Source organism: Phoxinus phoxinus (genome assembly GCF_949152265.1).
Source record: "Phoxinus phoxinus genome assembly, chromosome: 2".
Classification (NCBI taxonomy): Eukaryota; Metazoa; Chordata; class Actinopteri; order Cypriniformes; family Leuciscidae; genus Phoxinus; species Phoxinus phoxinus.
Genome location: NC_136877.1, coordinates 53,305,834 through 53,333,537, shown reverse-complemented (window position 1 = coordinate 53,333,537; position 27,704 = coordinate 53,305,834). Strand labels below are relative to the sequence as shown.

The following is a 27,704-nucleotide window of genomic DNA, read 5'->3' as shown; positions in this document are numbered from 1 at the left end:
AACAACCTCCTTCCCTCAGTAAGAGCACTGAAGACGGGTCGATGGGTCTCCAGCAGGACAACGACCCGAAACACACAGCCAGGGCAACTGAGGAGCGGCTCCGTAAGAAGCATCTCGAGGTCCTGGAGTGGCCTAGCCAGTCTCCAGCCCTGAACCCAATAGAAGATCTGTGGAGGAGCTGAGAGTCCGTATTGCCCAGCGACAGCCCCGAAACCTGAAGGATCTGGAGAAGGTGTGTGTGGAGGAGTGGGCCAGAATCCCCAGTGTGTGCAAAACTAAAGGATCTGGAGAAGGTGTGTGTGGAGGATCTGGAGAAGGTGTGTGTGGAGGATCTGGAGAAGGTGTGTATGGAGGAGTGGGCCAGAATCCCCAGTGTGTGCAAACCTGGAGGATCTGGAGAAGGTGTGTATGGAGGAGTGGGCCACAATCCCCAGTGTGTGCAAATCTGGAGGATCTGGAGAAGGTGTGTGTGGAGGAGTGGGCCAGAATCCCCAGTGTGTGCAAACCTGGAGGATCTGGAGAAGGTGTGTATGGAGGAGTGGGCCACAATCCCCAGTGTGTGCAAACCTGGAGGATCTGGAGAAGGTGTGTATGGAGGAGTGGGCCAGAATCCCCAGTGTGTGCAAATCTGGAGGATCTGGAGAAGGTGTGTATGGAGGAGTGGGCCAGAAGGTGTGTGTGGAGGAGTGGGCCACAATCCCCAGTGTGTGCAAATCTGGAGGATCTGGAGAAGGTGTGTGTGGAGGAGTGGGCCAGAAGGTGTGTATGGAGGAGTGGGCCACAATCCCCAGTGTGTGCAAACCTGAAGGATCTGGAGAAGGTGTGTATGGAGGAGTGGGCCACAATCCCCAGTGTGTGCAAACCTGGAGGATCTGGAGAAGGTGTGTATGGAGGAGTGGGCCAGAAGGTGTGTGTGGAGGAGTGGGCCACAATCCCCAGTGTGTGCAAACCTGAAGGATCTGGAGAAGGTGTGTATGGAGGAGTGGGCCACAATCACCAGTGTGTGCAAACCTGGAGGATCTGGAGAAGGTGTGTATGGAGGAGTGGGCCAGAATCCCCAGTGTGTGCAAACCTGGAGGATCTGGAGAAAGTGTGTATGGAGGAGTGGGCCACAATCCCCAGTGTGTGCAAACCTGGAGGATCTGGAGAAGGTGTGTATGGAGGAGTGGGCCAGAATCCCCAGTGTGTGCAAACCTGGAGGATCTGGAGAAGGTGTGTATGGAGGAGTGGGCCACAATCCCCAGTGTGTGCAAACCTGGAGGATCTGGAGAAGGTGTGTATGGAGGAGTGGGCCAGAAGGTGTGTGTGGAGGAGTGGGCCACAATCCCCAGTGTGTGCAAACCTGAAGGATCTGGAGAATGTGTGTATGGAGGAGTGGGCCACAATCCCCAGTGTGTGCAAACCTGGAGGATCTGGAGAAGGTGTGTGTGGAGGAGTGGGCCAGAAGGTGTGTGTGGAGGAGTGGGCCACAATCCCCAGTGTGTGCAAACCTGAAGGATCTGGAGAAGGTGTGTATGGAGGAGTGGGCCAGAATCCCCAGTGTGTGCAAACCTGGAGGATCTGGAGAAGGTGTGTGTGGAGGAGTGGGCCAGAATCCCCAGTGTGTGCAAACCTGAAGGATCTGGAGAAGGTGTGTGTGGAGGAGTGGGCCAGAATCCCCAGTGTGTGCAAACCTGGAGGATCTGGAGAAGGTGTGTGTGGAGGAGTGGGCCAGAATCCCCAGTGTGTGCAAACCTGAAGGATCTGGAGAAGGTGTGTGTGGAGGAGTGGGCCAGAATCCCCAGTGTGTGCAAACCTGGAGGATCTGGAGAAAGTGTGTATGGAGGAGTGGGCCAGAATCCCCAGTGTGTGCAAACCTGAAGGATCTGGAGAAGGTGTGTGTGGAGGAGTGGGCCAGAATCCCCAGTGTGTGCAAACCTGGAGGATCTGGAGAAGGTGTGTGTGGAGGAGTGGGCCACAATCCCCAGTGTGTGCAAACCTGGAGGATCTGGAGAAGGTGTGTGTGGAGGAGTGGGCCAGAATCCCCAGTGTGTGCAAACCTGGAGGATCTGGAGAAGGTGTGTGTGGAGGAGTGGGCCAGAATCCCCAGTGTGTGCAAACCTGGAGGATCTGGAGAAAGTGTGTGTGGAGGAGTGGGCCAGAATCCCCAGTGTGTGCAAACCTGGAGGATCTGGAGAAGGTGTGTGTGGAGGAGTGGGCCACAATCCCCAGTGTGTGCAAACCTGGAGCATCTGGAGAAGGTGTGTGTGGAGGAGTGGGCCAGAATCCCCAGTGTGTGCAAACCTGAAGGATCTGGAGAAGGTGTGTATGGAGGAGTGGGCCACAATCCCCAGTGTGTGCAAACCTGGTCCAGAACCGCAGGACACGCATGATCTCTAAGTACAAACAAAGGTTTCTGTACCAAATATTAAGTTCTGCTTTTCTGATGTATCAAATACTTATGTCATGCAAAAAAATGCAAATTAATTACTTAAAAATCATACAATGTGATTTTCTGGATTTTTGTTTTAGATTCAGTCTCTCACAGTTGAAGAGTTCCGATGATAAACATTACAGACTTCTACATGCTTTGTAAGTGGGAAAATCAGCAGTGTATCAAATACTTGTTCTCTGTATATATAATAAAATAAAATACTTTCTCCTAATTTTTTATTAAATACTTTATCCCAGCTTAAATGTGATCCCAGTACTTTCCTCATCAGTTACTTCAAAAGAAATAACATATTAACAAATATGGCAACTTTCATATCAGTGGCCTAATGAAGATCTCACTCACTTCATCTAGGCTTAATCTCATTCATACAGTTCAAGGTCACTACAATTCAAGATTATCAGCCAATTCAACATAAAAAGACTAAGTACTCAAATACAAGCAAGAGCAACTACAAGTAAGTTTGAGATGTTCATTCTGCATCAAAACATTTCTCTCAAACATGGTTTGATTGGAGTAAGGAACGGTTGAAAGTGTGAGTTATTTCAGGATTTCTATTCGGGCATGTTTTTTTTAAATATCCCACAAACAATTAAATAGCGCCATCTGCTGGGTGTCAACAGTAGTAGAGCCCAAAAACACAACAGCACAGCAATGCACATACAGTACTTCAGACATTACCCACTTGAGCCCATTCAAATTCAATTGTTGATATCAAGAATTTATTTCTTACTAGTTAAAATTCCAATTTCATATAAAAAATTATGATTTTTACTAGTAAGAATTGTATTTCTGATATCAATAATCATAACACTTTACAATAAGGTTCATTAGCTAACATAGTTAACTACGTTAGTTAATATGAACTAAGAATGATTGATACTACACCATTTTTTATCTTAGTTCATATTAATTTCAACATTTACTTATTCGTTATTAAAATCAAAAGTTGTATTAGTTAACATTAGTTAATGCACTGTGAACTAACATGAACAAACAATGAACATCTGTATTTTTATTAACTATTATTAACTGTATTTTTCATTGTTAGTTCATGTTAGTTAATACATTAACTAATATAAACTAATCAACCTTATTGTAAAGTGTTAAAGGGTTAGTTCACCCAAAAATGAAAATAATGTCATTAATGACTCACCCTCATGTCGTTCTAAGCCCGTAAGACCTCCGTTCATCTTCGGAACACAGTTGAAGATATTTTAGATTTAGTCCGAGAGCGTTCTGTCCCTCCATTGAAACTGTATATACAGTATACTGGCCATGTCCATAAAGGTAATATAAACATCATCACAGTAGTCCATGTGACATCAGTGGGTTAGTTAGAAGTTTTTGAAGCATCGAAAATACTTTTTGGTCCAAAAATAACACAAAATAAGACTTTATTCAGCATTGTATTCTCTCCCGGGTCTGTTGTCAATCCTTCACAGTGACGCTGATGGCGTAAGACGCTGATGACGTGTCATCTGGTGCGCCCGAGCTTCATTTATAGACTGAGGGAAACGCACGCTGTAAAAGTGTCTCATCCGCGACATGCACATTTACGCACCATTAAAAAAATGATATCCACGCAAACAATGTAGAATAGCTTGAATATAGCGTGCGTCTTCCTCAGACTGTAAACGAAGCTCGGGCGCACCAGATAACACGTCATCAGCGTCTTACGCCATCAGCGTAACTGTGAAGGATTCACAACAGACAAGGGAGAGAATACAATGCTGAATAAAGTCTTATTTTGTGTTATTTTTGGACCAAAAAGTATTTTCGATGCTTCAAAAACTTCTAACTAACCCACTGATGTCACATGGACTACTTTGATGATGTTTATATTACCTTTATGGACATGGACAGTATACTGTATATACAGCTTCAATGGAGGGACAGAAAGCTCTCGGACTAAATCTAAAATATCTTAAACTGTGTTCCGAAGATGAACGGAGGTCTTACGGGCTTAGAACGACATGAGGGTGAGTCATTAATGACATAATTTTCATTTTTGGGTGAACTAACCCTTTAATTACAAATAATTACCTAATTAGGCTACTAGTAAAACTACAAATTCTTGATATCAAGCACTAAATATTCTCTAAAAGAAATTTTAATTCTTGATATCTGTAAATATGCTAACTGTATATTACAACATGTTACAATTGGCATTTCTGATATCTGAAAATTAATTTTATTAGGGTAATAATTTTTAATCTAAAATGGCTTTTTTACTAGTAACAACCAATTTGTAAACTAGTCTCAAATCAACTGTTGATAACAAGAACATACATTTGCACTAGTAAATGACCTAGTGTCTATTTATATCCAAAATAATTTTCACTAGTAAGAATTGTAATTTTGATTTGTGAAATTGGAATTAGTAAGAAATCAATTCTTGATATCAACAATTGAATTTGAATGGCAGCCTATGGTGAGATTTAACTAGTGAAAATATAATTACAGATATCAAGTTGCTAAGAGATGATATGAGATGTTCTTAATCGTCTCAAAATATCAACATGTTTGATATTCTAAAGAAAATCTAAAGGCAAAAGTTGTGTAGCGTATTTCAGCCTTTACAAAACACATTCACAAGGAACAAACTAATATAATATAGGCTAATATAATATAATATGGGCAACAGCATTAGCATTGTTTGTAAAATTCATGTTAATACTGATTTGTGAATTAACATGATAAAATTCATGTTAATTCATGTTGTAATATTCATGTCAAAGGTGTGTCAGCGATGAGGTGTGCATTGACCAAATCTCAGTCTAGCTTGTTTAAGAAGGAATGTAACAACCAAGCATCTGTTAAGAGCCCAATTACAATAAGAAGAACTTAAAACTTAGGAATGTTGTTTAAGAATTCCACTTGTCATTGAATGATGGTCTTCCTCCTTTCGCAGAATTGCTTGTCCTTGTGATTATGACACACAGAACATGACTCATAACAGAGATAATAAAGCTGAATTTGAGAAAGGCCACTTACCTTTGCCATGGGACTTACAGGCTGACCTGTGCTTCATCATTCGCTGAACTGAACTCAATTGGGTGAGTTTGATTTTCTTTCTTTCCTTTAAACTACTGATGGCACTTTTAGCCTTTTTAGGACTATAACTACAGAACGTTTTAAACTGAAATAAGAACATTTTCCCGGAAGATAAGTAAATACTGTTTATTTTTACATTTGAAAAGTCAATCTATTTAAAAATGTGGATATATTCAACATAAATGTCAGTCACTAGCTTATTTGAGTTAAAAATAAAGAATAAAAATGTAACAAAAGTTTTTTTTTCAATTCTGCCATACAAACAAATTCCTATACCAACATATACAATCTAGTCACAAAACAGTTCTGTTAAATTATTACAAGTTTTCAAAAATGTTGTTTAAATATGTGAATGAGGAATTGTCTAAATAAATATTAACAAATGTGCGTATACATTACCAGAACATAAATCTGATCATTGGATAAAATCAGGCTTAAAACTCCTGTATGATTGTGTTGACATGTTGCAGTTAAAGGTTTTTACAGCTTTTTATTACTCCATTAATCAGAAAATACTCTGAACAGCCAGGAAAAAAATTGCCATTTTCAACACGTTTTTAGGAATATAATGTTATCTAAAATCAAATGTGAATGGTATATGAACAAACCCCTCAGTAAAACCCTTCAGAATATAGATGGGAATAAAATTGTAAAGTTTGGTGTATGTAAGTGCTGCTGAAAAAAACCTTTTCTTTAGCCTTTAAAGATATGCATTGTAATTAAAATCCAAAGACGCAAATAAATAAAATAAACACTTAAATGTGTATTTCAGATGTTTTCTTTCTAGTCTGAAAGACGACATGTTATGGAAGCACAATAAATAGCTCAAAAAAGAATCTCAAAATGAATGATTTTACCTGTAGTGTCTTGCCTTAAGTTGAAACCCAGTCGGCATGTATGAAACTGACATTTGCCTCGACCAGACAGGTACTAATTCTCAAAGCAAGCAGAACCAGACGCACAAATATTAAGTGCAAATTGAGCACAAAATTTCATCTAATTTTTTCATTATTCGGAAACCCCAACCCAGTGGCATGAAATTTGACAGTTTTCGGGGTCCCGTTGAACTCAAGACAGCTAGCAGACCTCTACTGCAAAGTATCTAGACACACTAAGATAAAACTGCAGTATACACACCTCATTCAACTCGTCAGCTCAGTAGACAAGAGCTCCATGACCTGAAGATTCCAATAGAGAATTGAGAAATTCTGGGCAATACATTTATAAAAAGTTAGGCTATGACATCTATTTTTTGATACCTTCATTTATCTCTCATATGTTGTGTTTAATTCAATTTTGACAGCTACCATGATGTGGAGAACAGCATTGATGACCACAATTTTTATGTTAACAGGTAAGTTCATGTCTATTTACATTAATATTGAGCGTCATATTGTTCATCCCACTGTTTTTACTCATTCACGTCTGTTTATGTAATATATGCACTTTATCTTACATTTGTTATTTTTTCAAATAGCGCATACTGTAATCAGAGCTGAGCAAACAACTGATGTTACAGAAGCCACCGACTCAACGGATGACTTCACAACAGGATCAATTGTTCACATTACAAATGATTCTACGACCAACACAATTAACGAATTGCCCACAGAAATAACCATGGCATCAGTTACAAGTAAAACTGCTGAATCTATAACTGGTTTAACAGGTAGGTTCACTTCATCACACACAATTGCTTCAACTACCCGTTAAAGAATTTACTGAAAAAGAAAAAAAATCTAATTCTTTACAGATGAATCAACCAATGGTGACATGACGAAAATGATAACAATGGAAGAATTTTCAACATCATTGTTGGATAACCCTACCATAGATCTGGCAGATAATTCAACTGAGATACCACACTATACAACCGAATTTACTGACAAATCACCAACAGATTTCACAGATGCATCAGCCACAGATATTACAGATGAACCAGCAACAGCATTTACACTTGATTCATCAGAGGAGACTGAAATGTCTCTGGAACCGATAACAGCATTCACATCGGACATATCTACAAGAGTAACAGAGATATCAACAGCATTTACTAAAGAATCAGATGAATATTCAACAGAGGAAACTGAACTATCAACTATTGGAGTATCTGATCAATCAACTGCAACCACAAAACCCCAATCAACCACAGGAATCACAGCTGGATTCACCTTAGAAGAAACAACTATAGACTTCACTGATGAGACACTGGAACCAATAACATCATTCACATCGGACATATCTACAAGTGTCACCGAAATATCAACAGCATTTACAACAGATTCAAGGGAAGACTCAACAGAGGAAACTGAACCATCAACTATTGGAGTAACTGATGAATCAACTGCAACCACAAAACCCCAATCAACCACAGGAATCACAGCTGGATTCACCTTAGAAGAAACAACTACCGTTATAGACTTCACTGATGAGACACTGGAACCAATAACATCATTCACATCGGACATATCTACAAGTGTCACCGAAATATCAACAGCATTTACAACAGATTCAGGAGAAGACTCAACAGAGGAAACTGAACCATCAACTATTGGAGTAACTGATGAATCAACTGCAACCACAAAACCCCAATCAACCACAGGAATCACAGCTGGATTCACCTTAGAAGAAACAACTATAGACTTCACTGATGAGACACTGGTACCGATAACATCATTCACATCGGACATATCTACAAGTGTCACCGAAATATCAACAGCATTTACAACAGATTCAGGGGAAGACTCAACAGAGGAAACTGAACCATCAACTATTGGAGTAACTGATGAATCAACTGCAACCACAAAACCCCAATCAACCACAGGAATCACAGCTGGATTCACCTTAGAAGAAACAACTATAGACTTCACTGATGAGACACTGGTACCGATAACATCATTCACATCGGACATATCTACAAGTGTCACCGAAATATTACCAGAATTTACAACAGATTCAGGGGAAGATTCAACAGAGGAAACTGAACCATCAACTATTGGAGTAACTGATGAATCAACTGCAACCACAAAACCCCAATCAACCACAGGAATCACAGCTGGATTCACCTTAGAAGAAACAACTGTAGACTTCACTGATGAGACACTGGTACCGATAACATCATTCACATCGGACATATCTACAAGTGTCACCGAAATATCAACAGCATTTACAACAGATTCAGGGGAAGATTCAACAGAGGAAACTGAACAATCAACTATTGGAGTAACTGATGAATCAACTGCAACCACAAAACCCCAATCAACCACAGGAATCACAGCTGGATTCACCTTAGAAGAAACAACTGTAGACTTCACTGATGAGACACTGGTACCGATAACATCATTCACATCGGACATATCTACAAGTGTCACCGAAATATCAACAGCATTTACAACAGATTCAGGGGAAGATTCAACAGAGGAAACTGAACAATCAACTATTGGAGTAACTGATAAATCAACTGCAACCACAAAACCCCAATCAACTACAGGAATCACAGCTGGATTCACATTAGAAGAAACAACTGTAGACTTCACTGATGAGACACTGGTACCGATAACATCATTCACATCGGACATATCTACAAGTGTCACCGAAATATCAACAGCATTTACAACAGATTCAGGGGAAGACTCAACAGAGGAAACTGAACAATCAACTATTGGAGTAACTGATGAATCAACTGCAACCACAAAACCCCAATCAACTACAGGAATCACAGCTGGATTCACATTAGAAGAAACAACTGTAGACTTCACTGATGAGACACTGGTACCGATAACATCATTCACATCGGACATATCTACAAGTGTCACCGAAATATCAACAGCATTTACAACAGATTCAGGGGAAGACGCAACAGAGGAAACTGAACAATCAACTATTGGAGTAACTGATGAATCAACTGCAACCACAAAACCCCAATCAACCACAGGAATCACAGCTGGATTCACCTTAGAAGAAACAACTATAGACTTCACTGATGAGACACTGGAACCGATAACATCATTCACATCGGACATATCTACAAGTGTCACCGAAATATTACCAGAATTTACAACAGATTCAGGGGAAGATTCAACAGAGGAAACTGAACTATCAACTATTGGAGTAACTGATGAATCAACTGCAACCACAAAACCCCAATCAACTACAGGAATCACAGCTGGATTCACCTTAGAAGAAACAACTGTAGACTTCACTGATGAGACACTGGAACCAATAACATCATTCACATCAGACATATCTACAAGTGTCACCGAAATATCAACAGCATTTACAACAGATTCAGGGGAAGACTCAACAGAGGAAACTGAACCATCAACTATTGGAGTAACTGATGAATCAACTGCAACCACAAAACCCCAATCAACCACAGGAATCACAGCTGGATTCACCTTAGAAGAAACAACTATAGACTTCACTGATGAGACACTGGTACCGATAACATCATTCACATCGGACATATCTACAAGTGTCACCGAAATATCAACAGCATTTACAACAGATTCAGGGGAAGACTCAACAGAGGAAACTGAACTATCAACTATTGGAGTAACTGATGAATCAACTGCAACCACAAAACCCCAATCAACCACAGGAATCACAGCTGGATTCACCTTAGAAGAAACAACTGTACACTTCACTGATGAGACACTGGTACCGATAACATCATTCACATCGGACATATCTACAAGTGTCACCGAAATATCAACAGCATTTACAACAGATTCAGGGGAAGATTCAACAGAGGAAACTGAACAATCAACTATTGGAGTAACTGATGAATCAACTGCAACCACAAAACCCCAATCAACCACAGGAATCACAGCTGGATTCACCTTAGAAGAAACAACTGTAGACTTCACTGATGAGACACTGGTACCGATAACATCATTCACATCGGACATATCTACAAGTGTCACCGAAATATCAACAGCATTTACAACAGATTCAGGGGAAGATTCAACAGAGGAAACTGAACAATCAACTATTGGAGTAACTGATGAATCAACTGCAACCACAAAACCCCAATCAACCACAGGAATCACAGCTGGATTCACCTTAGAAGAAACAACTGTAGACTTCACTGATGAGACACTGGTACCGATAACATCATTCACATCAGACATATCTACAAGTGTCACCGAAATATTACCAGAATTTACAACAGATTCAGGGGAAGATTCAACAGAGGAAACTGAACTATCAACTATTGGAGTATCTGATCAATCAACTGCAACCACAAAACCCCAATCAACCACAGGAATCACAGCTGGATTCACCTTAGAAGAAACAACTACCTTTATAGACTTCACTGATGAGACACTGGTACCGATAACATCATTCACATCGGACATATCTACAAGTGTCACCGAAATATCAACAGCATTTACAACAGATTCAGGGGAAGAATCAACAGAGGAAACTGAACTATCAACTATTGGAGTAACTGATGAATCAACTGCAACCACAAAACCCCAATCAACCACAGGAATCACAGCTGGATTCACCTTAGAAGAAACAACTATAGACTTCACTGATGAGACACTGGTACCGATAACATCATTCACATCGGACATATCTACAAGTGTCACCGAAATATCAACAGCATTTACAACTAAGGAAGATTCAACTGCAGATACTGAAACGCCAACTATAGGAATTACTATTCAATCGACTACAGTCATTACACCAGACTCAACTACAGGAGCCAAATCATTAACTAAGATTCCTGATTTATCAACTACACCGGGAGTGATTTCAACAGAATTTACAACTATAGTAATTGCTGATAAGTCAGCTTCATCCATCACAACAGAAATTAAATCCACTTCAGCAGAATCAACCACTCATGCCATAGCTGAGCCCACAGCTATAGATGCATCAACCAAGGCTATTACAGCAAAATCAACCATAGCAATAACAGAACGGCTAACAACCACATTCACAACAGAGTCCTCTACAGGAATTAGTGAAGGAAAAGAAACCTCAGTGATCACAACACAACCTGAGGTAACCACATCCAGGACTACAGCAAATACAGAAGGATCGATGACATCAGTAGATACTACCACTGAGAGCTCACCTACCAGTGCAACCACTGTCTTGCATGAAAGTCCCCTCTTTTGTAAGTTAGACACACCCACATGTTTGTATTTTGTGTGATACATGACAATGCAAAATGTTTGCTAGGGTCATTGATATTTTTTCAGATGAAAAATTTGTTTGGAAATTATTTATTTGGCATTCTACTGGAGAGAATGGACAGTCCTCCGTTAAAGTCGTAAAATTAGGTTTTCATTATTTAAATATAACCTGCTTCTTTGTGTTTCATTCAGGTGACTTGGTTTTAAAAGAGAAGATAGGCTATGTATTTGCTGTGATTTAGACTAATATCCATTTATTCATCCTTTAAAAACAGCACCACAATCTACAACACAACCACTAACAACTGCAGTGGAACTCACTACAACTGCAATAAAGCCTACACCACTTACAACTACGGTCCTTGTCAGATTTACCAGTGATGAAACGTTCGATCCTGCACTGCTGGACTCAACTTCCCTTCAGTTTACAAATCGAGAACAAAAAGTCAAACATGAAGTATGCTGTGTAGAAACCTTTCAAATACCTTTTTATTTAAGATGTTGTTTAATACAGACAAACAAAGTAAACGAGAACTGCAAAAAAAAAAAAAAAAAAAAAAAAATGCACTGCACTAAAATTTGGACATAATTGTTACAGTAAATACAACAACATTTTCATCACAACCATAACTCTTTATGTGCTGGATGTTTTCTATGTTTTAAACTTAATAACTTAATGTTTAACCTGCCTTTGTAACTTTCCAACAGTTTGAGCCAATCTTTAAAAAAGCATTTACCTCCTTCCTCGGACTGACAGTTATTCGGTTCCGGTGAGTATTTCTTAATTTCTTGTTTTGTGTAATCTCTGGAATACTTAGTCATTTATATCTCTATGCAAATATCTGTGCTTGTTTAATAAATGGTGTTTTTGATCACTGCTATGCTTTTATACTTCTCCAAGAAATATACATAAAACAAGCAACATAACCTATTTTCTAAAAATGCTATGCATCTAATTACATTACCTAAAGGCTAAGTTTAGTTAACTCTCTTTTTATGTGTAGTTCTGGATCAGTCATCACAGACATGAATTTGAAATTCATAATGATGGACATGCTCCCTGAGGATAATAATATCACACAAGTTATCATGAATGCAAACACTACATTTAATATAACCAGTGTGGATGGTAAGTAAATCAGTTGATATAACAAAAAAAGTAAATTATAATTTAATTTTTATGGAGACTATATTTGAGACTAATATCACTTCTCAATTGTTTTTTCTCAACTATAATTCAATCTACAATACAAACAATTATTCATGTTACAATAAACAACATCAGTCAGGCCGACAAATGATGCTACAACTTCAACCAAACCTTCTATAACAACCATTACATACACTACAAACGAATCAACAACAAGCCAGCCCACAGTTACAACACCACCCCAGGATACAAAAAACATCCAGACAAAACTCACAACAACTGTATTTCAACCTGTAACAACTGTGATCCAGTCATTAACAACTTCACAACAAACTGAAGTTCAACCTACAACTGAGACTCTATCAACAATGACTACATCACACCGAGCAACAGCTACAACCCAGGCTACCTTCTCAACATCTGCCCAGCCTACAATCCCAACCGTAACCATTTTACGAACTACACAACCAGAAATCCAACCTACAACCAGGGTCCAGTCAACAATAACTACATCACAGCTTGCAACAGCTACAACCAAGCCTACATTCTCAATAACTGCTCAGCCTACAAATACAGTCCAGACAGCAACTATTCCAACAAACACAGCCCATTCTGTGACTACTTTACAACCCACAGAAACTGCAATCAACCCAATAACTATGGCTATAACCCAGACCACAGCAGAACCTAAAACTTCCCAACCTCAGAGTACAACTCAAGCTACAAATATACCTACAAACAAATCTGCAACTTCTGCAATCCAGACCAATACTACAACCCAAGCAATATCAACTTCAATCCAGTCAGCAATGACATCAAACCCTGTGACATCTACAAGCAAACAGCCAACAATTGCAACCCAACAGACAACATTAACCCCTTTAAAACGTACGACTACTGCCCAACAAACAACAAATTTATCCCAACCTACCAGTACAATTCAAGCTACATTTAAATCTACAGACAAATCTACAACTTCAAGCCAACCTATAATTCATTCAATCCAACCCACAACAATTACAACCCAGTCTACAGCTGAAACTACTTTTCAGCCTAAAAATACAGTCCCAACCACAGCTACATCCCAACAACTACACCCCATATCTACAACAACTATATTAACAAGCCAGCAAATAACTAAAAAACTAATTTCAATCGATACTACCCAGTTTACATCTGCTGCAACCCAAACTACAATAAATGCTTCATCTTCATCCCCTGATACAACTCTGAACCAGCCTATGATTCCTCCTACTGCACAGCCTATAGCTACGTCCCTACCTAGAGCTACTACAATCCAACCTACAATATTAGCCTTTACCTCACCTAAAACGACTGAAGCTCAGCCTACACTTCAAACTACAACACAGGCAATAGCTTCTTCCCAGTCAACACCCACAACAACTACAAACCAGCTAATAACTACACTTACAACAACTGCAACCCAATCTACATCTTCAACTATAACCCCATCTAATGTACCAAACCAACTAACCAACACAACAACCAAGTCTTTACTTAAAACAACAGCACCGCTCACAACTACAGTCACAGTCAGATTGACCAACAATCAAACAATGACGACAACAACACCAAAAACAGCCACAACACCAAAAACAACAACAACCACAACACCACCAACAAAAAGAACAACCACAACACCAACAACAACAACCACCACCACACCAACAACAACAACAACAACAACCACACCAACAACAAGAACAACAACCACAACACCACCAACAACAACAACAACCACAACACCACCAACAACAACAACCACAACAACAACAACAGTTCCAACACACCCTCCACCAGTTGTAACCATAGAGATGATAATTTTAGTAGTTTTCACTTCAGATCTAGAAAACACGACAAGTGTGGCATTTAAGAACCTAGCAAAACAAGTTGAAACTGAGGTGAGTTTTAAGCAACCAAAACTTTATTTTTTGCTTGTTTTACATTGTGGTTTGTTTGGTTTTCATATTTAAATCAAATTAAACCAAGTATCTCACTTGTTTGTGATATTTTGGTGACCGGGTCTATACTTCCCTTTTCACACCAGTTCTTATCCAGGAGAAAATGTAACATGATCAATGCACATTTTATTTGATTCTTATATATATAAAATATTTTATTATGACACAATATTTAATAAAATTGCCATATCTGACTCTTCCACAGTGTAACAAAGTATATAAACAGAAGTATGGACCTCTTTTCATCAGAGTTATTGTGATTGCTTTCAGGTGGGTTTCTTTTTTTAGCATAAAAGTCAAAAATATATAAAATGCAAAACCCTCTTGTCTTCCACACTGCCAGATGTAAACTGTATGTGTTTCCTTTCAGATCTTTTAGCAGAACCCGGGCAACACAAAATGTACAGGCAGACGTTGAATTAGTGTTTGACCAAACCTCCAATGAACCCATCCCCAGCAACAGTGAAATAGTGCAGACTCTAAAAGAAGCAGCTACCAATCCAAACTCAGGCTTTAACCTTACTATTGATGTGACCTCTATTGCTGTTATCAGTAAGTTATTAGTAAATTACAGCTGACCTGAAATTTGAGTTCTTCTATGTTAACATCTCTTGAAAAATCCACCTGTTTTCTACTTGTTAATCCTTTGTAGAATCACTGCAGATAATTCCAGTGACCATCCTGACTGATGGAAACTTTGTGGCTAGTCTTTCAATTACAAGTTCAACTGAATTTAAGAATAGGGCTACGATGATAAAAACAGGGGTAAGTGTGAAGCGTCTATTTAAGAATTTTGGGTAACATGCTTTGAAAAGAAAACTAATTTTGTTGAAACGACTCTTGTTTTGCAGCTTGAAGCTTTTTTCTTTGCCGATTACCCTGCATCATTCAGCGTCATAACCGTTACAAACTTCAGGTATGCGTATGCTTGTGGGTTCTTGGATACAACTTTCGACATATAGCATTCAGGTTTAATCAATGAATTTTGATTTAAAACTCTCTCTAGTGATGCCGGGGTAAAAACAAGGAGTGTGCCCACGATCCGAAACTCCATGGATCTTACATTTGCAGCGAACACCGCTCTACCCAATAACAATCAGATCGTGAACACTATAGTTAAAGCAGCCAAAAACAACTCGCTCCCCTTCCAGATCTTCACATATGAAATTGTGATAAATGGCATAGGTAAGTGTTGCACTTTAATTTTGTACTATAGGAAAATACTGTCTGCTCATATTAGTGTTTATATACCGTAAGTAGATCGATAAATTCCACATTGACAGTGAATGATAAATATTAAATACATCTTGTTTGTTTTGCTCTTCTTTCTTTGTAATGCAGTATTTTCATCAGCTGAAGTCAGCAGCAAGATCAGTGCGTTGACCGCTGTATTTCTAGTTGCTGTGTCGCTTCTGGTTCCGTGGTTTGATTGACCATAATCCCACAATAACGGATTCAGACGGGTCTGAATGTTGCTCAAATTAAGGACTCGCACGTAAACTAGACCTTGAAACGACAATACATTGAATTTCAGCTTCTATACCTTCAGAAGAGGCTGAACCATGCCTAGTCATACAAGTACTTTCTGTCATTTGTTATCTAGCCTATTATGAAGAAGAAAAAAAACTCCATTAACAATTATATTTTCATGTTCTTTTTATGATTAGTTAAGTCTGTAAATGTTTGCATTGGATGCAGAATTGGGTAATTGGAAAACTTAATGATCTACCAAGTGTTTCCTAGATGTCAACCTCATTCTCTACTGAATACCATTGTAATATATACTGTATACATATATATATAAAATGTAATGTCTCTGTAGTATTTAAAAAAAGCATATATTTCATATATTTCAGAGTTGTTAATGTATTTATTTATTTATCTATCAATAAAAAGATATCAGTACAATTAGTAACCAAATGCCACGTTCTCAGTATTTTTATCAGTTATCTTTATATATATTCCAGCTGTCATATCCATCATCAGATTCAACAGGTCCCAGTTTCTGCTTAATTCTTTGATTCATTGGCTTTTTGAGAAATGTAAAAAACTTCAGTAAGAACAATATAGACAGTATCAAACTGATAAAGATAGCCCAACAGCACTTGAACGTGCCATTGCCACAGTAGCTGTGTGTACATAGACAGATTTTCATAAATCCAAATGCATTGAATCCGACTGCAGTGTTTATAAATGCACCTCAAAACTCTGCAATTGATCACCTCACAAGTGTTGTGAACAGAAGTTTTGTGCAAAGACTTGCATTTCGTGAATGAGTCTCTTCCGTGAAAAAAAATAGATGAAAGAAAAGATATCTCTATGTTTTTGTCTATCCAAAATGACAAGATTGGTATTTTCTACAAACCAGTTCTCCACATCGATGCATTATTTGGCTATATGAGTGTCAGACAGACTCATCTCGCGTGAGAACTGAACTGAGAGCGTTTTAGTTGGGCTTGTAGGTAAATTCACATACTTGTGTGTCGAAGTGTCCGTATTTGCAAGTCATTTATGTCTTAAGTGAACTAAAGAATGAATCCAAATTTACCTGCTGTCGTTATTATTGTTCATCAAACTACAAAAAAGAGAAAATCTCTCACTGCTCTTGATTGAATCACTTTTGTAACTTTAATAAGAATTAATATATATTTCATTTAGGCCTACAAAGTGAAGGCTATGTAGTTTTATTTGATTATTTACAATTTATAGTATTTCTTATTTCTAGAGCTTGATGTTTTTAAGGTAGATCTATTTAATTTGTGTCTTTGTTCTATTGTAGTTTTTTTGCTATATAATTTGTTTCTTTGTTATGTCTTTATGACGGTTTACTTGTCTTCAGCAAGCTTAAGAGCTTACGTTTTTTTACGTAAGCTAGTTTTAGTGTTTTGTGATACTGAACAGTGACAAGAATTATGAATATTCAATGGTATCTAATTTTGGTATATTAATAACTTTCTTACAACAGAAATGAAGCATCACTGAACTTACTTAAGCCGGACTATGACGCTAGATCTGCTGTACGGCACAGATACGGTACGGTGTCTAACAACGCTCCTCAGCTGTTCTACATCCACTGTAAATCACGCGTTCAAGGGGCTTATTGCTTTAATATAAATAAAGACTTGATTTTAAATAGGCTACAGCTGATACTTTTTTCTTTTAAAGAGGAATGTCTGAAGAACAAATGTTGAAACTAAGATATGGATCTTGTTTCCTTCTAAATCATTGAACATACCTGTCTGAGCAACACAAATATTAATTTTCCAAAGTATGCATGTCTGTAACTCAAGTAGTAATAAAATACCTCAATATCTCTGTTTGTTCATTTTTAAGGCCCTATATGGTTCATTCCCAGAGATATGTGGCTCTCAATATGGCTCCCCCTTGAAATGTTGCGTTATATCTTGGGTGGAAATTGTAGTAGAAATGTTTAGTAAAAGAAATTAATGTCTCCCTGTACATTGCTATTTGTTGTTATGGTGGAACCGTTGCTTACACATTAGCTACACACACACACACACACTCATTTCACATACTCAGTGATTTGATTCTTAATTGTCCATCTCACAATAAAGTTACAATGTGAAGTTGTAGCTAGAGTTCAGGTATATGTTTAATTGTCCATCTGATTAATAAAATAAAAGTGTATGGCTGCAAATCCATTAAAGTAATTTACAACAACTGTAAACAACTAATGAATTGTGATTTGTATCGCATCATGTTGTTTATGCACAATTGTCAATTTTAACAATGAAAGTAATATACAGACAGTGATGCATGTGCAACAACATATAACTTGTTCTTGATCATAATATTCTATTAATTTCGAAGGCTTATATGCTTAATATGTAGCCTAGCTCGGTTTGACACGTTTTGTATCGCCGGTCCCTGCTCCATGTCTGGAATAACTTGCCCTGAAAAGCGTTGAAGATTCGAGCCCTACTGCATTATAAGGCTGCTTATGATACCAATCTTTCATTTGAAAGTCATGTGTCTAGTATCTGTAAAACCGCATGTTTCCATCTTAAAAATATATCTAAATTACGCCATATGCTCTCATTGACAAATGCGGAACAGTTAGTTAATGCGTTTATGAGCTCAAGGCTAGATTATTGTAATGCTCTACTGGGTGGTTGCCCTGCACGCTTAATAAACAAACTACAGCGAGTTCAAAACGCAGCAGCTCGAGTTCTTACTAGAACCAGGAAGTATGACCATATTAGCCCCGTTCTATCAACACTGCATTGGCTGCCTATTAAACATCGTATACATTTTAAAATATTGCTGATTACTTACAAAGCACTAAATGGTTTATCTCCGCAGTACTTGAGCGAGCTCTTAACGCATTATAGTCCTTCACGTCTACTGCCATCTCAAAACTCCGGCCAGTTAATAATACCTAGAATATCAGAATCGACTGCTGGTGGTAGATCCTTTTCCTATTTAGCACCAAAACTTTGGAACAGTCTTCCGAACATTGTCCGGGAAGCAGACACACTCTGTCAGTTCAAAGCTAGACTAAAAACTAGGGCTGGGGGAATTTAAGCGTTAATCTTTGCGATTAATTTGAGAATTTTAACGCGTTAAAAAATATATTTTAATAACTTCCAGTTGCGGCCGCTATTGTGCGTGTGCCGAACCCAGTCCCCCGTCATGATGGAGAAGGACACGGATGGAGTTTTAGGAGGAATGTTTGCATTTAAAAAGTTGCCTGATGGCGCGTTTGACAAAACAAAGATGCTGTGTACAATTAGCAAAGCTGAATTCAAATACCATAGAAGCTGGATGCACCGAATTATCGGCCGAAAATGGCATTTTCGGTCTTTGGCCGAAAGAGAAAAAAGGCCGTAAATATAAGCCGAGAATATGCTTATTAGCGGCTCCTAAGTTAATAACTAATGATCGCTGCGAGGAAGTAAATCAATCTTTATCTGGACAATAACTTTATTCTAGAGCTGCTGTAAAGCCTAAACACTCTCGGTTACTGTAAACTCCTGTCATCACTGTAAAGCTTCATTGAAACAATCTATATTGTTAAAAGCGCTGTATAAATGAAGGTGACTTGACTCATATTTCACCACAGAAATCTTCCCCGGTACACAATGAGGTCTGTCATCAATGTTGACGTAAGAATGCTTGTAATGACAGACATGAGTAAAAACTTCCGTATCAGTGAAGGAATCCCCAAGGTCAATAGACACCTCATGATATTCTATACTATTCCAATATAACTCATATATAACACAAGGGCTTTCACAGCTCATAGTGTTGACTCTGGTTCATTCTAAACCCATGGTTCATTTGAATAGACAGAATTATGGGTTATCTTGCCTCACGCTTAACATATTATTCTGCCAGCTGTACCGTCAAGCTTATCCTATCTGGACTTTTCAGATTATTACGGTAAGAATGAAACGTCTGTCGCATTTTCTTCCATTAACTGTTGAAACGCAGCCTATTGATTGTACAATGCGTGCCATTTCTGACGGTCCAAAGCACATTAACATGAGGAGTGTGATTGGCTGACGGTTGCTAAGCATCAAGCCATAACATCCACTTCACAGTTCAACTCAGTTTGATTGAAGTATTGTGTTCACATGAGGAAAAGTTTAATCGCTAAATCTCATTATAATTGCATTTTCTATCCTATCAGTGACTACCATCATCTATCAGTGACCTTCATTCCAGAGATCATTCAGCCGTTCTCATGCCATGATAGCAATCTGAAAACACACCCTGTTGAACGTCCGAGAACTCACACTGCATTTACGGGACTTCTAACTTGCAATGGTTAATAATTAATTGTACTAAAAAGTAAAATGATGTCAGTGTTGCCCTTTTTCAACATGTTGATACTAGAACTGTATTTGGACCGGATTGATGGACAAGATGAACTATAAAGCAACTTACAAACATCACAAGCAAGAGAGCCAACACTATAACGTGCAGAAAGAGGAACAGGACAAGTACCTTTAATTCAACAGAAGTCATGAAGTGGTATAACCAGATTGGGTTTAATACACTGAATGCTACGCTGCTGATAATATGCTTTGGTTAAGAGTGATTATACACGAGACTTACGGCAAGGAGCGTAAAGTTAGAAATAAATGTAAATCATAGGGATGCACGATATATCGGCCACCATATCGGTATCGGCCGATATCTGCTCATCTTTAATGTTTTCATTATCGGCTCAATAAGAAAATTTGGCAGCCAATAAATAATGTATTATTTCCTTCAGCTGAGACTCTTCAGATGTGCACTGTTCACCATGATGGGTTCGAACTGCTTGAAATATGATTGAAATCACTTCAAAAAAGGAACATACAGTGCAACGTGCTGTCATATCAGCTACAGACATTTATAATGAGATATAGTATATAATTGTGTGCTTAGGACATGAATTTTATGGTGAGAATATATACAAATTTGGATTTAGATTTCTCGGCCAATATACCGATTATCGGCTTTCAAATATAAATAATTATCGGTCAAAATTGTCATATCTGTGCATCCCTAGTAAATGATTCTAACTTTGGGAAGTGAGAGCTATTATTAACTTAATTATCTACACAGAACGGAGCCTAAACTACAGTATAACCCGCTGATGAGCGACTAGTCTAGGAGTTACAATACTACTTCAGCTTTAAATCAAAATTACATAGTGAGCTGAAGAAAAAAAGTCATACCAGGAACCTTCATAAGAAAAATGAATCAGTCTCTGCACCTGTGAACCTTGATCAGTGTCAAGAAACTTGGATGAAGAAGAAGGAAGAACGTTTCCCAGACACCAAATCCAAATTATTTTCTGTTCCCCAGAGAAAGAAAGAGAAGAAAGAAGTGATCCACATTGATGAGGCAAAGAAAGTCAAGTCCTGAACCAATTCAGCTTCCTAGAGATATTTATAATAAAACCATGATAAATATCACAAATAATAAAATAGGCTAAAACCATTTGTTGTTACTTCTGTAAATCTAGGCTATATTACTTTATTATGGGATCTCCACCAATGCTTTCAGAATCTTTACTTTTTACAATAATACTTTAAAAATATATATGTTTCTATATATATTTTAGAGTTTTTTTTATTTTTTATTATTGTTCTGACACATTTGCAGTAAAGTTCAGTAAAAATGTTCAAAAAATAGTGAAAATAGCTAAAGTCTTATATTTTCTCAAACATCAGACTTCACATGCATTTTGTCTTCAAAAATTGTTTCACAAAAAAACAATTTTTTACTGCGTATTTGTCAACTGCCCGTTAACATATGTATATTTATTTCTATAAACAGATACTAGTACAAATGCTAAAGGGATTGTTTTAAACAAGTATTACCTTAGACTTAAACACATTATTGTAGCTGAAGTAACTGTGTCTGTGTGGAGAAAGACTTCGCCACCTCATACATTTATACGATTTTTAAACAAACCACTTTTATGATTTATTTTCACACAAAATCTATTGCTCCATCAATGTTCAATACAAACTTTATTTCCTGCAATCATACACTACGGGAGGAGTGAAAAGCACTTATTTCCAGAGATGCAGCGATTGCAGGTTTCAGATTTTTTTTTTTTTGTAAGTGTGACCGATTTTTGCCGATACAGATTTACTTTCTAAGAAATATGATTGACAGCACACAAACAAAAATCTACTTTTCTGCAATGCAACATTTTATTTTTTATAAAAAACAAGTAAAAAGATGAATAAAATAAGAACAAATTTCAAACAACAGCACAAATAGACCACATGTGCAATAGAATAAACACGGCTCAAGCCTGCAAACCTTTACTGAGGTCAAAATACACCAAAAAGAAGAGAGACTAGAAAAACTACATTTCAGGAACTCAAATGAGTTGTTTTTCCTGGTAAAACCCTGTCTATGTAATTGTCCATGTATTGCGTTGTGCACCTCATGGTGTAGGCTGTGTGTTTGGTAATCTGGTGCTAGATCTCGAAGGGTTTCAGTGACGTTTGTCTGGGAATGTTTCGAGAACCACAATGCAATGCTGCAAGACAATGAGTATTTGTAATATTTGTCCGCCTACCTTCCACAGAAACTTTTCAAATGAAAAGGAAGAAGGAAATAAGATTATTTAAAGATGAAGATGACTTATTTATAGAACTCAACAGGAGTGACGTTGCACGATTAATCATATCGCGATCGCGATGTCAATGTGATTATATGATGCAAAATGCTGTGAAATAAATACATTTGGGCGGTCAACGTTAACGCATGCAATTATTTTTGTCCAGTTTTTGTTCAGAGATTACTCACTGCTCCTGACTAAATAACTTTTGAAGCTTTAGTCTATATGTAATTTATGTTGTATGCAGTGCAGACTGTTTGATAACTTTATTCAATTTCGGTGTATGTCCCGGGCCGACCTGTTAGACAGTAAGAGCACAGGTCAATATGACATTTACTATTGTACTATTGAGACAAATAACAAGTTTGCAGTAATGCAAAGATGGCAAGATTTAATTTTGCATATTTCAAAAAAAAATTTAAACAGTGCATTTAGTTGTTGTTTCTGGTTTAAGTTGAGAAATACACATTCAGCATTATCACTGATCTGTGTGTGCATTTTACTTGAGGACCCAGTAAAGAACCAAGACATGCTGTGGGTAAGTTGCACATTACCAGTTAAAAGTTTCCAAAACACATAAATAACTGATTTATTGTGGATTTATCCTGTAATTAACTTGTTAGGCAACTTTTGATATGCGTTTAGCGTCGAGTGTGTTATTTTATATCCAGTTACTTTGTATTACGAGGCACAATCGCAATTAATTTGCGCATTGTCTTGTGTTTTATGTAGAACTGATTCATTTGTATGTGTGTGTTTAATCGCTCATAATGAGTGACAGCAAGAGATATTTGCCTGACCAATTCACTCTAGTCCAGTAGGCAGAGGGGTTTAGGTGTACCAATTCCCTTTCCAATGGACATCCCCAATGCTGGGATGGTGACAGCAGAGCTGGCGTCACCGGAAGGGTGTGTGTGTACTGAGAGTGTGAGGCAGCAGATATGCAGTCAGATGGCAATCAGATGTCCAGATTTCAGCACGTCAACACCTGATGCTGAACAAGGCGTGCCTGATGTGTTAGGGCAAATGAGTTCAACTGTCCATCAGATTGGTCAACAGTTAGCAGACAACATTATATCCCATCTTAGTCCTTTTAGCTTGGACACTGACATCCCAAATAGGCTAATAATAGCCCATCAGGCAAGGTAAATCTGTCGTAAAGTCAAGTAATTCAGCACAGAGAAGTCAAGGAGCCATCTTCATTCAGAGCGGAGAGTTCTGACACAATTGAAATGGAGGAATGGGAAGATCTGATGAGGACATGTGTATAAAGAGCATCATGAATGCTGATGAGCATGTGGAGGATGTCCGTGTGCGCCTGCGTGGTGAAGCTGAAGATGTAGTCAAATCTGGATCAGGAGCTGTGATCCTGCCACCACTGTCTGGACAAGTTCTGTCTATAGCCCGCTGCGCAGACACTTCAGTTGTAGTCACTAGGGGTGGCTCGATACCACTTTTTCATGTCCGATACCGTTACCGATACCACACACTTGAGTATCTGTCGATACCGATACAATACCCTATATTCCACACAGCTGACATGATAACTTAATAATTAAGTCCCTCCAGTAAAACGCGGAGTTTTTTTGTGATTGTTGCGGGCAAAAATCCTTGATTATGCGGCACGTTTTCTTAAAAAAATGCGATGGAAAATGCGGGATATTTATGCAATTTTATGCAATGAAATTGCGGGAACTTGCAAAAACTGCGGTTTGACTTAAGCCTGGTCTGGGATAAAGTCTAAATTATCATATTTGACATCAAAAGTCGATATTATGAATTACCAAATACAAATTTGATATTAAAAGTAGAAATTATGACATAGTAAACATACAATGACATTAAACATTTTGAATACTTTAAAAAATATTTTAACTTTTTTTTCAGTTTTGAGAGTTTTTCAAAATCTCATAATCATGATTTGTCATCATTACAAATGACTTAGTATGCCATAATTATGACAAAAAAAAAAAAGATTTACAAAAGCATGTTTTTTTTTTCTTATGTAGAAATGAGTTTAAAATCACGACTTTTAAGGACACAATTCGGACAACTCGTCACCCGCGCTTTCTCTCTTCACTGAAACTTCAATCGCAGTATAAAACATTATTTGCGTGCATAAGATGCATTAGAAGTTCCAAGTGTCTTACTTTAAAGTTGTTGTTGATGATGATGTTGACTTTGCGGTTGTTCATTGTAATCCGGTTTTCGATGGGGAAATAAATGAGCGCGAACGGCCCCGTTTGTTGCGGAACACGAACGATCACGTGACTTGAGACTGCGTCGAGCAGCGCCCTCTGTTGACCACAGCACAGGGTTAAGCTTTAAAGCCCCCCGTAGTCAAGTATTTTATCCCTTAAAACTCATATTTGATCACCAAAATTACATATTTACGCGTTTTTCCTTGATTTTTTTATTTATTTATGCCTTAAAAAAGCTTGTAACTCAACACCCTTGTGTCATTTAGTATACACGGTTCTATGAATATGCAAATTGGCCCCGCCTTTAACATAAGTAACTTAAAATACTGTGTATGTCCATATTATATTATATACACATTTTACAAAGTAAATAATAATAAATAATGATAATAATGATAATAACCACAATCATATATATCAAATTCATTGGCATATATATATATATATATATATATATATATATATATATATATATATATATATATATATATACATATATATATATAAAATAGTTAAATAAAAAGCTTCAAATGATTGGTCACCAACTCAAATACAGCCAACGACTAGTAAGAAAGAATCATACATACATACATGCTTTAAAAAAAGCTATGTTGAGTGACCCACAATTTTCTACATACTGTGATTTTGTTTAAAAGACTGTCCGTGCTTTAATTTAATAAATTATTTAATATTTTAAGTTAAGATTCGCTACGTGGCCGGAGGACAGAGTGATTAGACCAATCAGCGGCATCGCTGAGCACCACGTGATGCAATCAGGAAGTGACCGCGTCATCCGCGAGTGACTGCTCCCATTCTAGTGTCCGGCGAGCGGTCCGCAGCTTTCACTGTCAAAGACATCCAAACATTAAAAAACACGGGATTTCTTTCGTTTTGAGAAGCTGTGAATCATAGAGCTCTCGTCTTCAGGTAAGCTCGTGGTTTTACCGCTCGTTTCCCTGACAACAGAGGAAACACTCACTCGAGTCACTGTTACCTGAGATAATCGACACAAGTGTACAGAAAAACATCAATACATGAACACATTCGCACACAAACTGAGACTCAAACGCGTGTAATGCGCTTCCACTGAACACTATCGACTCTGTTCAGCGTCTGAGCGACAAACCGCGGTGTTTCCTTCAAACCGGACAGGCTAGCATCACAGCTAATGCTAACAACAAGCCACTGGCACTCGGGTGTTGCTGACCGAGCAAGTGCTAATCTGCTAACATCCCGTTTATCTCAAGCATCATCTGTGTTTCATCTGATGCTTTTACACACCAGAGAAGCTTTTCAAGCGAAGTCTCCTACAGTGCAGTCATTATTTCAGGACTTCTGTACAAGATTAATAAAGCGTTTAGTATTTACTTTAATCCTGCCATACAGAACCGGCCAAAAGTTTGGTATATTTTGTATGTTTCTGAAATAATCTCTTCTGCTCACAAAGGCGGCATTTATTAATCAAAAATACAGTAAAAACAGCGAAATATCATTATAATGTAGATCATCAGTTCTCTATGTGAATATACAGTAAAGTGTAATTTATTCCTGTGATCAAAGCTGAATTTATCATCATTACTCCAGTCTTCAGTGTCACATGATCCTCCAGAAATCAGTGTAATATGATGATCTGATGATCAAGACACAGTTATGATTATTATTAGTGTTGAAAACAACAGATTCCCTCATCTCACGATGCGATATTACTGTGATACTCCGAGACATATGATAAAGGGTTAACAAAAAATGTACATCTGATTAAAATGCTAAATATGATGTTACATGTGTGTGTGAAACCCAAAGCAGGACCATAGAGACACCAGAATATAATATTGATGATTCTGAAGCTGAAAACACAGGATTATTGTAGATGAATCTGCTTGATCTCTGTCACTGACTAGATATTTAAAATAATTGTGTCACTTTTCACTGGTAACATCAGACATCTGGCATTATCAGGACACACACACACACATATCCCCCACTGCATTATTATACACTATATTCAACATTATATACAGTGTAATGCAGTCCTGACACCAACAACTCTTTCCTCGCACAGTAATTTTCACTTTGGATTAATTATTCGCGATACAGATCGTTGCAGTTTTGTATTGTGATATATTGTCACATGATACATTATATTTCTCAGGATTCTTTGATGAATAGAAAGTTCAAAAGAACAGCATTTATTCAAAATATGAACTTTTGTAACAATATAAATAACTTTTTATCAATTTAACGCATTCGTGCTGAATAGTGTTTCAGAATTACTGACCCCAAACTTTTGAATGGTAGTGTATATTGTTACAAAATATTTATATTGTAAAGAAAAAAAACACGGATAATAATCATAAATGTGTCTTGAGCATCAGATCATCATATTACACTGATTTCTGGAGGATCATGTGACACTGAAGACTGGAGTAATGATGATAAAAGCTTTGATCACAGGAATAAATTACAGTTTACTGTATATTCACATAGAGAACTGATGATCTACATTATAATGATATCTCAAATAAATAAGCGCAGCAGAAGAGACTCTCTCAGACACATAGTTCTGCCCCGAGCTGTGAGGTGTTCATACAGCGAGACTGGAGATCACTCCCATCATGCTCTTGCGGCGGGCGTGTGTCTGG

The 27,704-nt window shown here is 37.8% G+C and overlaps 3 protein-coding genes across 5 annotated transcripts in view; all 3 read left to right on the top strand.

Annotated features, from left to right (window-relative positions):
- Positions 1-27,704, top strand: part of LOC306993517 (putative C-type lectin domain family 20 member A) — a 431,197-nt gene that overhangs the window by 296,430 nt on the left and 107,063 nt on the right. The gene's annotated exons all lie outside the window — the stretch shown is intronic.
- Positions 7,280-16,687, top strand: LOC306994472 (uncharacterized protein; the record flags this gene model as incomplete). Its single annotated transcript, XM_079604986.1, has 11 exons — positions 7,280-11,618; positions 11,913-12,094; positions 12,346-12,407; positions 12,642-12,766; positions 12,923-14,709; positions 14,975-15,039; positions 15,140-15,321; positions 15,422-15,534; positions 15,621-15,685; positions 15,776-15,954; positions 16,111-16,687. The coding sequence occupies 11 exons, from the start codon at positions 7,280-7,282 to the stop codon at positions 16,200-16,202; spliced, it is 7,191 nt and encodes a 2,396-aa protein (XP_079461112.1). The 3' UTR covers positions 16,203-16,687.
- The window catches only part of dctn1a (dynactin 1a), a 34,052-nt gene continuing 32,176 nt past the window's right edge, over positions 25,829-27,704 (top strand). For both annotated transcript variants that reach the window (XM_079603245.1, XM_079603244.1), the window contains exon 1: positions 25,829-25,989. The gene's annotated coding sequence lies outside the window, so the exon portion shown is untranslated. The remainder of the gene's footprint in view (positions 25,990-27,704) is intronic.